The 14,821-nt window shown below is 36.1% G+C and overlaps 2 protein-coding genes and 2 pseudogenes across 3 annotated transcripts; 2 read left to right on the plus strand and 2 right to left on the minus strand.

Moving 5' to 3' along the window:
* The first annotated feature begins 1,510 nt into the window (after positions 1-1,510).
* On the plus strand, positions 1,511-2,119 carry LOC147923357 (F-box/LRR-repeat/kelch-repeat protein At1g09650 pseudogene; annotated as a pseudogene).
* A 668-nt stretch (positions 2,120-2,787) lies between these two features.
* LOC104759222 (single-stranded DNA-binding protein WHY1, chloroplastic-like) lies at positions 2,788-4,834 on the minus strand. The gene is made up of 7 exons (XM_010482173.2): positions 4,786-4,834; positions 3,788-3,888; positions 3,584-3,676; positions 3,342-3,436; positions 3,187-3,260; positions 3,010-3,098; positions 2,788-2,917 (listed from the first exon to the last, which is right to left on the minus strand). The coding sequence occupies exons 1-7, from the start codon at positions 4,832-4,834 to the stop codon at positions 2,798-2,800; spliced, it is 621 nt and encodes a 206-aa protein (XP_010480475.1). The 3' UTR covers positions 2,788-2,797.
* A 2,218-nt stretch (positions 4,835-7,052) lies between these two features.
* Positions 7,053-9,263, minus strand: LOC104755738 (putative pectate lyase 3). The gene is made up of 3 exons (XM_010478194.3): positions 8,775-9,263; positions 7,992-8,679; positions 7,053-7,881 (listed from the first exon to the last, which is right to left on the minus strand). The coding sequence occupies exons 1-3, from the start codon at positions 8,969-8,971 to the stop codon at positions 7,399-7,401; spliced, it is 1,368 nt and encodes a 455-aa protein (XP_010476496.1). The 5' UTR covers positions 8,972-9,263; the 3' UTR covers positions 7,053-7,398.
* Positions 9,264-9,693: 430 nt separating this feature from the next.
* Positions 9,694-11,801, plus strand: LOC104755739 (aldehyde oxidase GLOX pseudogene; annotated as a pseudogene). Its single transcript, XR_015587038.1, has one exon. The product of XR_015587038.1 is annotated as an aldehyde oxidase GLOX pseudogene (transcript).
* The last annotated feature ends 3,020 nt before the right edge of the window (positions 11,802-14,821 follow it).

Genomic DNA, 14,821 nt, shown 5'->3' on the forward strand with positions numbered 1-14,821 from the left:
GTTTAAAACTTTAACTATTTTTATGATATGTTAGAGGATATCATTATAGTTTGAAAATACAATATTACAATTTTTCTATAGAAATGAGTTTTAGGAAAAAAATACATTATTATATCAGTATATATATTTATATATATAAATTTACATGATTATTAATTTATACTATTATTGGGACCATATTTTACATGGAGATTTCAAAAAATTTATTATCTTATTATTTTATCAAATTTTGTTAATTTTTACACTGGCCCGACTTGGAACCAGCAAAATTTATTAATTTATAGTGTTTATTAATTTATAGAGTATTAATTTATAGAGGTTTTACTGTATTGTAATCTTTAACATATTTCTTTCCTTAATTTCTAGATATATATATATATCCATATATATATATCTATATATATTTCCATAATTTTGAGTTTTGGTTCTCCATCTTTCAATATGTTTTTCCTATTTAATATTTTTGTCTGAGTAGTCTCAAAAATTTACTAACAAGAAACAACGATGACCAACCAATCAGAAGAAATAGCGTTTTTCACTCTTTGCCTTCCTTTGGGGACATTGAGGTAGGTGTCTTCACTTATGGTTACTCCCATTTTAGCGCTGAGGTCTGTTAGAAGTTTCAAGAACTTAGATGTGTACCGCTGATGAAGTCTGAAACCTGCAGTCTATACACACACACAAGAAAAACAGATTACAAGTTAGGATTTGAAGAAAGATATTTAATTTAGAAACTAATGGTAATCGAAGAAAATCTGGAGAAAAGCTTTAAAAGCTTTGAAACCAGCAACATTGTTCACTGGAATGCTATATATATAAGTTGGGTTTTATGGAATGCAACATTCTTAGTGAAAAGCTTTCTCCAATTTTATTATACAAATATTTTGAAAATGCTGCCATTTCAAAGAACTAAAATTCTTCTTTATATATATATATATATATAATATTTGGCAGAGTTAAAAAATTTTTGGTTATTTTTTTGGACTTTTGTATGAAGTTTTCTCATAAAACCCAAACACTACATAATTTCTAGATTTTTTCTTTCCCCTTTAAACATATGTGGATGATTCTCACCATAATGTGTTGTTTGTACTTTGTATGCACTGAGCGGTGTTATATTTCGGCCCATAGTTTACAGAAATTGTCTTCAGCTCTGTTGGTAAACGGTGTTAATATTGAGACTCAGGTAACGAGTTCGAATCTCTTGTCACCCATTATTCCCTTTTATTTTTTTCGCTTATATGTAAGCGTACGTCGTGATTCGTGACAATAGGAAGGAACGGCGAGTGGAATGGTGTCGAAAAAAAGTTGCTCGAGGAAGGAGTCGCTGCCCCACCATGTCGTAGAGGGCATACTCGAGAGACTAGCGGTGAAACCTCTGCTCAGTGATAGAATAGGAATATTCAGTTAACATATTTGCAAGATATCATCAATCAGATATCATATCATATTTGCAACAGAGAGGTTGCCATAAACGTGACATATCAACGATACGATACGATTGATATCAATGATAGGCCAAGAAAACGCTACCACATGCGAAGTTTTCGACTTTAGCACCAGCTCTTGGAGGTATGTGACTCCCGCTGCTCCTTATCGTGTTGTTGGTTCAACTGACCCTGTGTTTGTAGATGGGTCGCTTCATTGGTTCACAGAGTGCGAAGAAACCAAAGTTGTATCTTTCGATCTCCACACCGAATTAGCTTTTCAAGTCATCTCTAAAGCTCCCTTTGCCAATTCCAATCCTTCCGAGATCGTCATGTGCAACCTTGACAACCGCTTGTGCGTATCCCTATCCCACATTGATATGGACTACCAAGTGATATGGTCGTTCAATTCAAGCAACAAGACTTGGGACAACATTTGTTCCATCGATCTGTATATATGTCGAATGTTCTTTGATGTCAGAACACGATCCGTCCTCCGTCCACTAGCACTTTTAAATGGAGAGAACAAGAACAAGAATAAGACGAAGAAGTTGTTGTTTAGTGATCATGTGTCTCGTCGAGCACTGTTGATATTTGACCTCAAAACCAAGTCAGAGGATCCTATTTTGGGAAGACTCCATCCGATTTCCTGTCTGTTATTTTCCCAGTTTGTTCTCTATTCAATAAATTAATTTGCTTGTGTCAATGGATAAATGTGATCTTCTTGCTTCTTCCATAAATTAATTTGCTTATTATTTTTCAATGCACAATGTGATCTTATTGCTCAATGCGTAATGTGATCTTTGTATTGACTTAACTTCTTGGATAAATGTGATTCTTTAAATTGTAAAGATGACATGAAGAGAACATTATTTTATTTATCCATATTTTTCTTATTATCATACTTTATGATGAGATGCACATGCACTAATGACCCAAAATAAACCATTGCTAACCGGACAAAAACTCAGACCCAAACCGAAGGAGTAGAGTGATAGTTACTACTAAAGAGAGAGGTTTGTGCTTTGGTCGTCTTGCACTCTCGCTTTCTCCAATATCTTTAGACAAACCCTCTAAGCCTCACCTCCAAGCCTGAGCATTTGGATCACTCGGACTCCCAATGCTATGACATTTGCTCTCAAATCAAATAACAGCTAAAATAAAGATATCAATTGACTATTGTTTTGAGGTACAACCGAGAGAGACAACACAAATGCACTTCCACGTTTAGTCAAAAAGACTGGAAAAACAAAAAAAAATACTACGTTTAGTCTCTTCTGCTACCTACAATTCTACGAACAGAGATCAACGCTATCAGCGAACCAAAAAAAAAGTAGGATGATCTCTGATATATCTATCCCTAAGATTCATTATCTATTCCATTCATAGTCTCCTCCATAGTTAGGCAAAGCGTTGTTCATCTTGTTTGCGTCTTCTGGTTTGATTGAGTTCGCAAATGCATGCCAGCCTATAAGGTAAGGCAAGACAAACTTGCGATACAGGAGAAATACAAGTTTAGTTAAAGATGTTTATTCACAAGTGCACGCATGTAATGTGAAAACGAGAGATTTTATGATCTTACATTGAAAGCAGAGATGAGAACAGCAAACTCTGCTCTAGTGATTGGTATGTAAATGTTATCATCAACATTCAAAAGCTTGTTTTGTACACCTAATACATAGACGAATCTCCAAAATCGTTAGATACCAAGTTTAAATCTTTTTGACAAGAAACAAAAAGAAGATTTCTATCGACTTACTTAGGTTGAAGAAGTGACCAGAACCATCTGGGAGAGGCTCAACTTTCAACACTTTCCTCACTTTTCCTTCATCACTACGTACAACAACAAACACACCGATCACAAACAAGCAAATAAGAATGCATCTACTATCATTACTCTGTAATGACGTTTACCTTTTTCCCTTGAATGGATCATGGAAGAATTCACATGACTCTTTCGGGCCTAAGCTTACCAAAGTTCCGATTTCTGTAACAGACAATGAGAACACCTGCAACATTTTGACATGAAGCTTTACCAAGTTCGTAATAGAAAAAAAGACTGCCTCATAACACCAAATCCAGGGAGATGGACTTAACAAAGCTTAAGGAATACAGCTAAATGGATCATCTGAAGAAGTTAAGAGATATAACTACACCTGTTTCTTGCTCCAATCGTATTGTCGTACACCAGCTGAAGGAGCAAACTGGAGCAGTAGAAAACCATCTTTTGACAACTTGAAAGCTCCAGACTACCAAACAAAACAAACATAAATCAGATGTGAAATCAAAAGTCAAAAGTCAAAACCATAGTTATACAATTAGAAGCTCTTCTTTAATCTTTGGGGGAGAGAGAGACTTACGTCTAAAGCCACAAACTCTGGTGCTCTTGGATCTACTGTTAACGCAGCTTTCCCCTTGTATATCGAATGACCAACATAAAATCTAGCTGGCGATCCTTCAGCTATCAAATCGAAACCAAAGAACACAAGGAAACATCAACTCCTGAAACACGAGCTCCATCTCTAGGTATAAAGACTTCTCTTTTTTGGATTTTCAAGCTTCCAAGTTTACAAATTTCTCATAACTAAGAGTACCCTTTTGGTATTAAGCTTCCGATTTCCAAATTTTAACAAAGCTAAAACCCTAAAGTAACCAAAATTGAGATGACTCACCGTTTTGCGAGGAGTACGAAGGCGATGAAGCTAAAACCCTAAAGTTATAATCCTATTTTGGAAGGGATTTCTGAAGCTTTTTTGGAAGACTCCATCCGATTTCCTGTCTGTTATTTCCCCAGTTTGTTCTCTATTCAATAAATTAATCTGCTTATTCTATTTCAATGCACAATGTATATATCTCAATTAAAAAATTTGCTTATTGTCAATGGCATAATGTGATCTTATTGCTTCTTCCGTCAACTATCTGTTATTGTCCGTCCGAGTTTGCAACCTCTCCAAGGTATGGTTTTGGTCTAGAGTTAAGAGTCTTGTGTGTTTCCCGGATTGCTTTGTCATGTTTCCACTGACTTGATTACCATATTCTTCTTCTTCTTCTTAATTCTTCATTTCTTTTTTTTTCTTTCTTTTGTCTGCGGATATAATAAGCCTGAAGGGAAGGTTCTTTCTTGTCTGAGGACATAATATAGTGAACTTGCTGAAACACTACTCATGCAGTTCCCGTAGGGTTTGGTGTTGTGAAAGATGAGAACTCACCACTTTTGGATAAACTGGAGGAATGATGAACCCAAAACTGTAGAGACCAGCGATAAAGGTGAAAGAACTCAAATGTTCAGCTGTGCTAGTAGTAAGCACTGAGAGCAGTAATGTTGGCTCTGACAACACAAAGCCTAGTTAAAAGCTGCCTGCCCCAACTGCATCTGCGAAAGCCAGAGTCAAAGGAGAATGCTCCATCTCCAAGGTTTCCCCTAGATTACAAACATACTATTTGGTATATATAGAATAATCACCAAGGGTTAAGTGCATATACTCTAACAACACACAACATTGTTAAGAAAAAGCGGTAACAAATAAGAAAATGGTTTAGGTAGATAGTGCAATGTAGTCCAATAGCTAAAGCTCTGCAAGAAGGGTATCTTCTTACGTTTAAAAAACATATATCCACATCTATAAGGTAGACGGTCGATTTGATACATCAGCAAAACAGAGAATCAAACATTTACAATCAAGAAATATATAAATGACAATGAGAGGCATATGAAACAACAATCACCAAAATAGAGAATAAATAATTTCTAATCAACAAAGCTCTTATTCGGGAGATAGATCAGTTGTGCTCTGCTTTTTTGTGGTCTGGTTCTTCATTGAACGCTAAGAAAACACAAAAGGATGGAATCGCTGCCCCACCTTGTCGTAGAGGACATACTCAAGAGACTTGCGGTGAAACCTCTCCTGAGATTCAAGGCTGTATCCTGTTTGTTATTTCCCTGAGTTTTTTCTTTGTTTTATGAATGTGATTCTTGTTAGTGCTCATTGCTTCTTCTTCTTTTTTTCCATCTAACTGTTTCTTTGTCTAACTGTTGTTTTCCAGGATTGCTTTTGCTTTGTATGTTTATAGTTTATCCCACTCGGTTGGATGATGGCGTGTCTTCCATGCTTGTGATTATATTAGAGTTCTTGGAACCATGATCCGCTTTTGTATCTGTTTATGTGTTAATGTTTCTTAATTTTGGTATTCGAAGGTGAAGTTCTCATGGAATGCATGGGGAAGCTACTGGGGAAAAGATCTTTTTTTCTGCATCTAAAGGTCTGAACAAGAAGCGCAAGGAATATGCATGGGTCTCACCTTCTAACAGAGGAAAAGGCATAACCACACCACATGATTACTCGATAAGAACTCAAGGAAGTCAAGAGTTTAGTCTATCTATAATGTAATCTTCTTCTTTATTGTTTGTTTAATTTCTCGTGGTCTATCCATTTCATTCTAAGTATTAGATTCTTGTTGTCTACCTTTGTAGTTTTTTTTCATTATTTATATATTTTTTTAAGAACAAATTTAATTCTCTTTGTAATAATTAAAAGGAAACATTTCTTCAATTTTGCATGCAAAATCTAACTTCTCAGACAAGGCACAACAAAAAGCTCTTTTAAATTATTTGCTTGTGCAGGATTAATGGGCGGACAAACCTATATCATGTTTTGAAGTTTTGTGCATGTAAATTTATGATTTGATGGAAATCCCTATAAGTCGTCTTGATAATATGGATTTTTAAAAACAATAGGAAAGTATTAAATTTTTACCAAAAAAAACGCCTCAAGAATTCGAGTTTGTATTTTTAAAACTCCAAAAACTATGATTTTCACTTATATTAAAGTCTACATATTTGTAAAAGCCTTTAAACATATCATCTCTTCCCAAAGATTCTGCGATTTTCTCCAAGACAAATTTGCCATGCGCGAGTACTTCTTCACCCCGAGGTAATGTCTCCGAGTGACTAAAATCGCATCTCTCCCCCTTCAAGCAGATACCTCGTCCACCATAGTAGAAAATACACGTCGGAACTTTATTTTCCATGATTACCAGAGCGATGTTTTTCAAAGATTATAATTTTTTTTTTTGTGTTTCGTGAGAGCGATAGAGAGAGAGAGAAAGAGAATTAGAGATTAAGGATTTTGACTTTGTTTTGGGAAATTTGAGCGTTATAAAAAATATATATATCTCTATATTATAATAGAGCCGTTTGAAGATAGAGCCGTTAAAGAGCCGTTTTGAAGTTATTTTGAAAAATCTGATAATCCAAAGAGAGCCGTTTGTTGATTTTTTTTTCTTCTTTTTATGTAGTTTAGGAATTTGATTACGTGGAGACAATTTAGACAATTTAGGAATTTGATTAAAATTTAGAAAAATTTTAAAAGGTAATTACATATTTTAATGATTTTTTTTTGCCAACGGTTATATTTTTATATAATGATTAAAATAAGATAAACAAAAGAACCCTTTAAAACATATTTTGAATAGTTACTTTCTTTTTTCCTAATTGATTTTTGAAGTTGATAGAAAATATCCAAAAGAACCGTTTGAAACTGCACATATTTGTTACAAAATAAATAAAGCTAGTTAATGCATAAATGTGATATTATTGCTTCTTCCATCAACTCTGTGTTATTTTCCTTAGTTTGCTCTCTATTCCATAAATTTGATTATTGTCAATGCGTAATGTGATGATCTTTGCAATGACACATGAAACAAGACAAGTAGCTAATGAAAATGTGTATAAGGTATTTTTGCGTTTCTCATTTTTTCCACACAAAAAAAGGAACCTGAATCCTATTAAGAATAATATAATCCGAACATTATATATGCAGTGTTAGTTACAAAACACCGTTCATAGAAAAACAATTTGCTTTAAGCTTTCTCTCCTTTCTCTCATTATATTGTTTTCCTTGATCAACAAGCTAAAATAGAGCAAAAGCTTCGTCTGTTTTGTTGGAAGGGGGAAAAAATGGTATTGTTGTAATCAGCATTCTTTACCGTGTTTGCAGCCAAGCACTCCTGCTTCCATGGTAAGTTTCCGGACCATCGTTCCCGGTTTAGGTCGAATTGCAAACTTGCTTGGAATCGGGTTATGCAGTTTAGCGCTCCACGCATTTGCTTTTCCTGATTGCACAAAGTAAGCTCCGTTGAGGAAGTAATCTCCTTCTGATTGCCAGTTCCATGATTTCCATTCAACGAATGGCGTGTACTCTCTCTTTGTTATCTGTTTGGCTTGTTCGTTAGGAGGAGCAATGAAACGGTTTCCTTGACTAATGATTGTAGGGTCCATGTTTCCACCAATTGCATACATTTCCCAATGTGTGTAGTCATTGTTCACCACATGGATCGTTCCGAATCTGCAACGAGGCATTCTCTGTTCCAGTCTCTTACCAAAGTGGTTAAACGCAACCGTTATCTGCATTTTCTTGTCTATCACGTGTTCGTCCCTCGCCCCAAACAGCATCACCTGTTCATTTGCAAGATTAGGAGACCTTTTTATATTCTATAGAATCATCTAGTGATATAGTCTTTGTGTTTTGCATGAGTAAAAAACAGAGTATTTGTTTGTTTTCTTACCTCTTGGTGGTCGGTGAAATGACTATTGGAGATAGTTACGGCGGTGGAGCCGTCAATTGCATCGATCATACCATCTTCACATCTTGTCATTGAGACATGATCGATCCAAATATTCGTTGCTCCAAACAAGCTGATTCCATCACCATCACTTTTTGTCCTTAGCCCTATGTGCTGCTCTGAGTCTCTGATCAACCCACCGTTACCAGTAACGATTTGCTTGACGTAAATATTGTGTATGATCACATTATTCACAAATTGCAGCGTAAGTCCAGCACCTTCCATGATGTAAACCCTCGCTCCTCTTCCATCGATTGTTTTGTCGCTCGTTATCATCAATTCTTGTTGCAGTTTTATGATCATGCTTCTTGCAAATATGATCCAAAGGGGTCCGTCTCTAGTTACTGCATACCTTAACGTTCCTGGTTTAGGGTTAATAAGATCGTTGTCAGACGCGTCGGTGACAACGTAGATCGGTCCGTCTTTTCCTCCTGTGGTTTTCCGGCCGAATCCGAGAGCACACTCCGCTAGTTTCTTCCGGTTATTTGCCCAGTTACGGTCGCATCGCCAGCATTTGTCTATGGGGTTATAAGCTACGCATTTTCCGCCGTGTTTTTGCAATTTTCGACGACTTCTTACCTGTGTAAGCTCTCTCCTTGTATCGTTTATTGATTCCGTGGCATCCACAGCTCTGTTTACAAGAACAAGATTGTTTTTATTAGATTACTTGTTTGAGAAGCCAGGTTAAAAAAAAAATATGACCTAAGAAAGACAAGAAGAACTCACAAATTGACATGGTAATTAAAGTGGTTGGTGACGTTAAGTGGATTAGGATCGTAAGAGCCAAATGTTTGTTTTAATGCATCGGTTTTACGTTGCATCCAGTAGCTATCAAAGACAGCCACATGGGCTCCAACCTGTGGAGCCACTATAGCTAATAACGATAAAAAGAAACCGCCAAGAGTCAAAAACGCTGCTGCCATTTCGAATATTTGTAAATGCTGCGATCAAAGCCGTTGAGATTTTTTTATTTTTGTTTTTGTTTTTTTTATCTCCCGGCAGAACCTCAAGCGGAGGTTGTGGTTTCAGATAAATAGGCCTGCCGGGATTAAAAGATTTCAGATATGAATCACGGATTCGCTTTAATAACAAGAGGGACTGGAGAGAGAGAGAAGAGTCAATGGAGGATTGAGAATAAACAGAGATTAGCCAACCATTAATTTTAAATCTCTATGGTCGTCATTTCTCCTAAACTCCAATTATAGCTTTTTATATCTTTGTTTAATCCTTCTTTTCTGGAATATTTTCAGTTATTTTTGCCTTGACCTGATATTATTTTTAGTGAGATATAAATTACCCAATTTGAGGTAACTATTTTTGCTTTTTGCTTTGTTCAGAATTTTTTTACTGTATGGATCAGTTATTAAAAAAATAATTGTACTTAATAAATTATATCAATAATTTCACTAATTTATTGGTCTTCAGTACAGCTACCCCATTGCGGTCAGAAGCTAACTAATGGCGGGACTCTCTGTTCCCTTGAAAAATTTTGGAGAAGACATAAATGAACAAATTTTATTTTGGACTACTGATTTCTGAAACTGTTCATACATCAAATTGATAAAAAGAATCCAAAAATGTTATCTGTGTGAATATGGTCCGTGATCAATAATAACACAGATCCAAAATTCACCCACTTATATGCAAATTGCATAAGGCAATAAATAAAAATCTTGACCCATATGATACAAAATCTCGTTATGTACTAGAGCACTGTGAGTCTTGATCACACATTTCACCAGAAAGAAACAACACAATAAATGTTTCAAGAAACACACAATAACCCTAGTAATTACCCCAAAAAGCTATAACTGTTAAAACCTCTTTCACCGGAAGAAAAAGCATATTCAGAGCTGAAAATAAACACGAACAATGAAACAAGAAAGGTTCAAGAAGAACCTTAACGCCGTCGCTTTATGTTTCTTCTCCTTCTTCTTCCTCTGTTCCACGTCGGATTTGCTCCTCCCACGTTCACCGTTAGCGATACTCACCGGCGGGAGGTGGGATCTCCTGCAGCCGAGTGTAGGTATATCCGCAATGCACATGCAGCTTCTACACAACAACAAAGTCGTCATCTTCGACCGTACCGACTACGGCCCTTCGAATCTCACTCTCCCTCCTCATCTCTGCCAAAACGCCACCGTTTTCGACTGCTCTGCTCATTCTCTCCTCTACGACGTCGCTTCGAACACTTTTCGCCCACTCACGCTTCGGTACGACACGTGGTGCTCCTCCGGTTCTTTAAACGCTTCCGGTTCTTTAATCCAAACCGGTGGTTACGGCTCCGGCGAAAGAACTGTACGTGTCTTCACACCTTGCGACGGAGTTGGAAGCCTCTCGTGTGATTGGGTTGAGAACAGAGCGTATCTCTCCTCTCGCCGGTGGTATTCAACCAATCAGATTCTTCCCGATGGTCGGATCATCATCGTCGGCGGCAGAAGAGCCTTCACCTACGAGTTTTACCCCAAGAATCCGGGCAAATCCGTCTTCAATCTCAGATTCTTGGCCGAGACGAGAGATCCGAATGAAGAGAACAATCTTTATCCGTTTCTTCATCTCCTCCCCGACGGCAACCTCTTCATCTTCGCTAATCGGAGATCGATTCTGTTCGATTTCGTCAACCACCGGATCATCAAGGAGTTTCCGGTGATTCCCGGCGGCGATAAACGTAACTACCCAAGCACTGGCTCCTCCGTGCTCCTCCCTCTCTTACTCACCGGAGAAAGTAACCGATCGAAGATTGCGGCTGAGGTTATGGTATGCGGCGGTGCTCCCCCGGGAGCGTTCTTTAAAGCGGCGAGGACGATCCCTAAAATCTTCGTCGGAGGATCTCGCTCGTGCGGGAGATTGAAAGTGACCGACCCGAATCCGAGATGGATCATGGAGCAGATGCCATCGCCACGTGTCATGGGCGATATGTTGCTGTTACCAAACGGTGACTTTTTGATCATTAACGGTGCGGCTAACGGAACCGCTGGTTGGGAGGACGCAACGAACGCTGTTCTAAACCCGATTTTGTATTTACCCGACGAGCCTGACCCGACCCGAAGATTCGAAATCCTTGCCCCGACTCGAATCCCTAGAATGTACCATTCCGCGTCTCTCCTTCTTTCCGACGGCAGAGTCTTAGTAGGAGGAAGTAATCCTCACCGGAATTATAATTTCACGGCAAGGTCGTACCCGACGGAGCTCAGCCTCGAGGCTTACCTCCCGCGTTACCTCGATCCGCAGTACGTGCGCGTGAGGCCGACGATTATCACGGTGGAGCTCGCCGGGAATATGTTGTACGGTCAGGGTTTTGCGGTCACGTTCGCGATTCCGGCGTTCGGGATGTTCGACGGAGGAGTGTCGGTGCGGCTAGTGGCGCCGTCGTTCAGCACTCACTCGACGGCGATGAACCAGAGGATGTTGGTGTTGCGCGTGAGGCGCGTGAGTCAGTTATCTGTTTTCGCGTATAAAGCTGACGTGGAAGGACCAACTAACTCCTACGTGGCACCGCCTGGGTATTATATGATGTTCGTGGTTCACCGTGGAATCCCGAGTGTGGCTGTTTGGGTTAAGATTTAACGTGAGCCTCTGATACGGTGGACTCTGCTGCTTTTGACTTTTATGTTTTCTTTTCTTCATGATTTTCATAGTTTTACTTTTTACGTAGATAGATTCATTAGTTTTTGATTTTTTTACCAACCGTAGTAAAACGTTTTGTTAGTGAAAGTGTTGAAATCAAACAAGACTCGGATGGTAATTAAGCTATATTAATTGTTTACAGTCTTAAGTATTTATCAATGGTGAGAATATAGCAAATTTGAGAGAAGATAACATCGAAAAAGCATTCAAATCGTTCCCTAACGACGTCCTTGAGATTATGCTCGAGACACTAGCCGTGGAATCTTATTAGGTTCAAAATGCGTATCGAAGCAACAATATAGTGGAAATTCATAATCAAATTCGAATACTTCCAAGAAAGACGATTGAGCAGTCAGCATTTTAGAGATCCAAATATCCTTTTAATGAACGCCAGCAAAGATAACAATATGATCTACTAAATATATATAAGCACGTCAGTTTTCAAGTCATCAGTTTCCGTTAAGATCCCGACTCCGTTGATAGTGAATCGTATGATTTCACGTTACCTTTGCTTGGATTCATCAAAGACAAATTCAATTGGCTCTTTGGTGTTAGCTATAGGTCTAGTACATGCATGCGAATTTTTCGATTTTAGCACCAACGTTTGGAAGTAGTCCGTATATCTATCACTCCTTCTTCTCTTTGCCGCCGGATCATTGCTTTACATGATCATGTGTACGTAGATATGGGTTGCTTCATTGGTTTACCACTTCACACCATTGCAGATCGATCTCAGTACTAATTCGGGTTGATTGAGGTCTTTATTGAAGCGTGCAGTAGGATTGTTTTGAACAGATAATATGCGATCAAAAAGCTTAGAATAGGAAAGAGAGGGGACCTTATTATTTTCAGCAACATTAATTGAGTTTCCTTGGCAAAACATAATATATATGGCTCAGAATATCATATTTTTTCTTATTTATTGACCCCAAATTAAATGTAACTAGATTCGGACCCGCACATACCTGCGGGGTTGATTTTAAAAACTAAATTTACTAACACATTTATAATTTATTACGTACATGCGGATTATGTTTGTAAACATATTTTTAATAAATGTTATTAACATTCATAATCCAAACTTTTTTTGTATCAGTTTAGTATTTGATTTATTTTTAATTCGGTTTAGACAAAATAATGATCAAATTTGTTTTTGTTATCAGTAAAAACAATTATATTGAAAAATAGTAACAGAAAGATGGTATGTCTAATTTAGGACATAAAATCCATCATGTCCTGTATATGTCTCATAACTATGGTTGATTTTTTTTTTTTTTTATCTATTATAGAACATAGTTTAATGTTTTTTCTTTTTCTTTTGAATATTTTTTTGACATTTTTAAGTTAGATAAATTGAAAAATATGTTACATAATATATTGGAAGCATTAATTTATTTTAATTCTAACATGATCCTGGATTTTGACTTTTGAAAATTTTTAATCTCATCTTATTCCTCCTTCCATCCCGTTTCCGTCCCATTATTCTTTTCTCATTTCGTCAAAATCATGTTCCTACATATTTAGCACACAAACACGTAATAGTTTGATTCAAAACAAAATAAAGTATTTGATGAAGAAAAATAATTTCTTTGAAACATTCAGTTAATAGAATCACACATACATGCCGTGTCAGTTAACATTCTTTTATCTCTTGTTTTGTACATGCTTATGCTAGATAAGCTGAAGAAAAAAACATATTTAAAATACTGTTGTTTTACTTTAGTTGTAACATGTTTTCGGATCCGCACATTTATGCATTGATAAAATGATAAGTTATAAGTAGTTTCAAACGTATGTATATCTTAATTCAGTATCCAAGATTTAAACATATTGTATATATGTAATACATATGTTTGAAATCATAATATAAAATCATAAATATTGTTTACAGATATCTCACAATATATAACCAAATTATATTTTTATACATATATACAATTTTGTATTTAATTGCTCGATTTTAATAGATATCAATTTAAATTATTTCTATAAACATTTAGATGATTTTGTATATTAGGTAACATCATAATTTCTTGTTTCCGGATATATCTCAAAATATAAAATCAAATTAAATAAGTTTACATATATACAATTTCGAAATTAATTGTCCAAATTAAACATATACATAAATATCAAAATTATTGTTTCCTTAAATTGTTTACGCAAAACTACTTACCTTTTTTGAATTTTATTGCACATGCTTGTTTCGATTCTGTTTGGATACGGGAGTATGAAAAACAGCTCTGAACAGTTAATACATGATCCGAACAGAATTAATGCAGGGCATATAGGATCCGTGCATTTTTATTATCAAATTTACTTTAATGTCCCTTTTGTATTGTATGCTTTTTTATTTATTCAGGGTCATTTTATGTCATATATTCTAATGTTTCGTGCTTCCCTTTTAATAGTATACATGACGACTCTCCATCCTACACAATTTTTTTAGCTCTTTCTTTTAGCTCGTTGAGTTGGTGACTTTTAGATTAGTAGTATAAGATTATTTTGCGTCAAACAATGAGTACACTATAGTCTCTATGTTCATATACATGGATTATTTATAATTATGTTATCATTGTTGTTAGTACTTATATGTATCTTGACTATCATATATATCGACGAAAAGAAAGAGGAAAAAAGGTGTTGTAGTCACAGGAGGAAAGAAGGCGAGTCAAAATCTCATTTCAAATATTTGAAGTTATTTTTGTAATGGATTTTCTATTCGATCGTCTGATAGGATTTAGGCTGTGTACATCATGCTTTTGTTTAAGCTACAAACACTAGGCAAATAAAATTTTGTTGATACTTCTATAATCAATTAACCATTACTGTTTTTTTAAAACTTCCCAGCTTTAGTGGTTTACAAAAAAAAAACAAATGAAAGCTATTCTCAACGAAAACTGGAACTAAAGGGTTAAGCTTATGTGTCATTAGCAAATTATTAACAAAAACTAAAAAAGTGCTTTTTCAGTTTAACAACTCTAGATTTTGTGAAAATCAAAATTTTGAAATCAAGTAATTTAATACGACCTTATAAATTTTTTAATCTATAAGATTTTTAGTCATTTTCTTTAAACCGTAGTTATATTCATATAAATGTCAAAATATTTGAAAGACAAAAAAGCTAAAATTTATGATATGCTGAA

Source organism: Camelina sativa, chromosome 17, assembly GCF_030686135.1.
Source record: "Camelina sativa cultivar CO46 ecotype springtype chromosome 17, ASM3068613v1".
Lineage (NCBI taxonomy): Eukaryota > Viridiplantae > Streptophyta > Magnoliopsida > Brassicales > Brassicaceae > Camelina > Camelina sativa.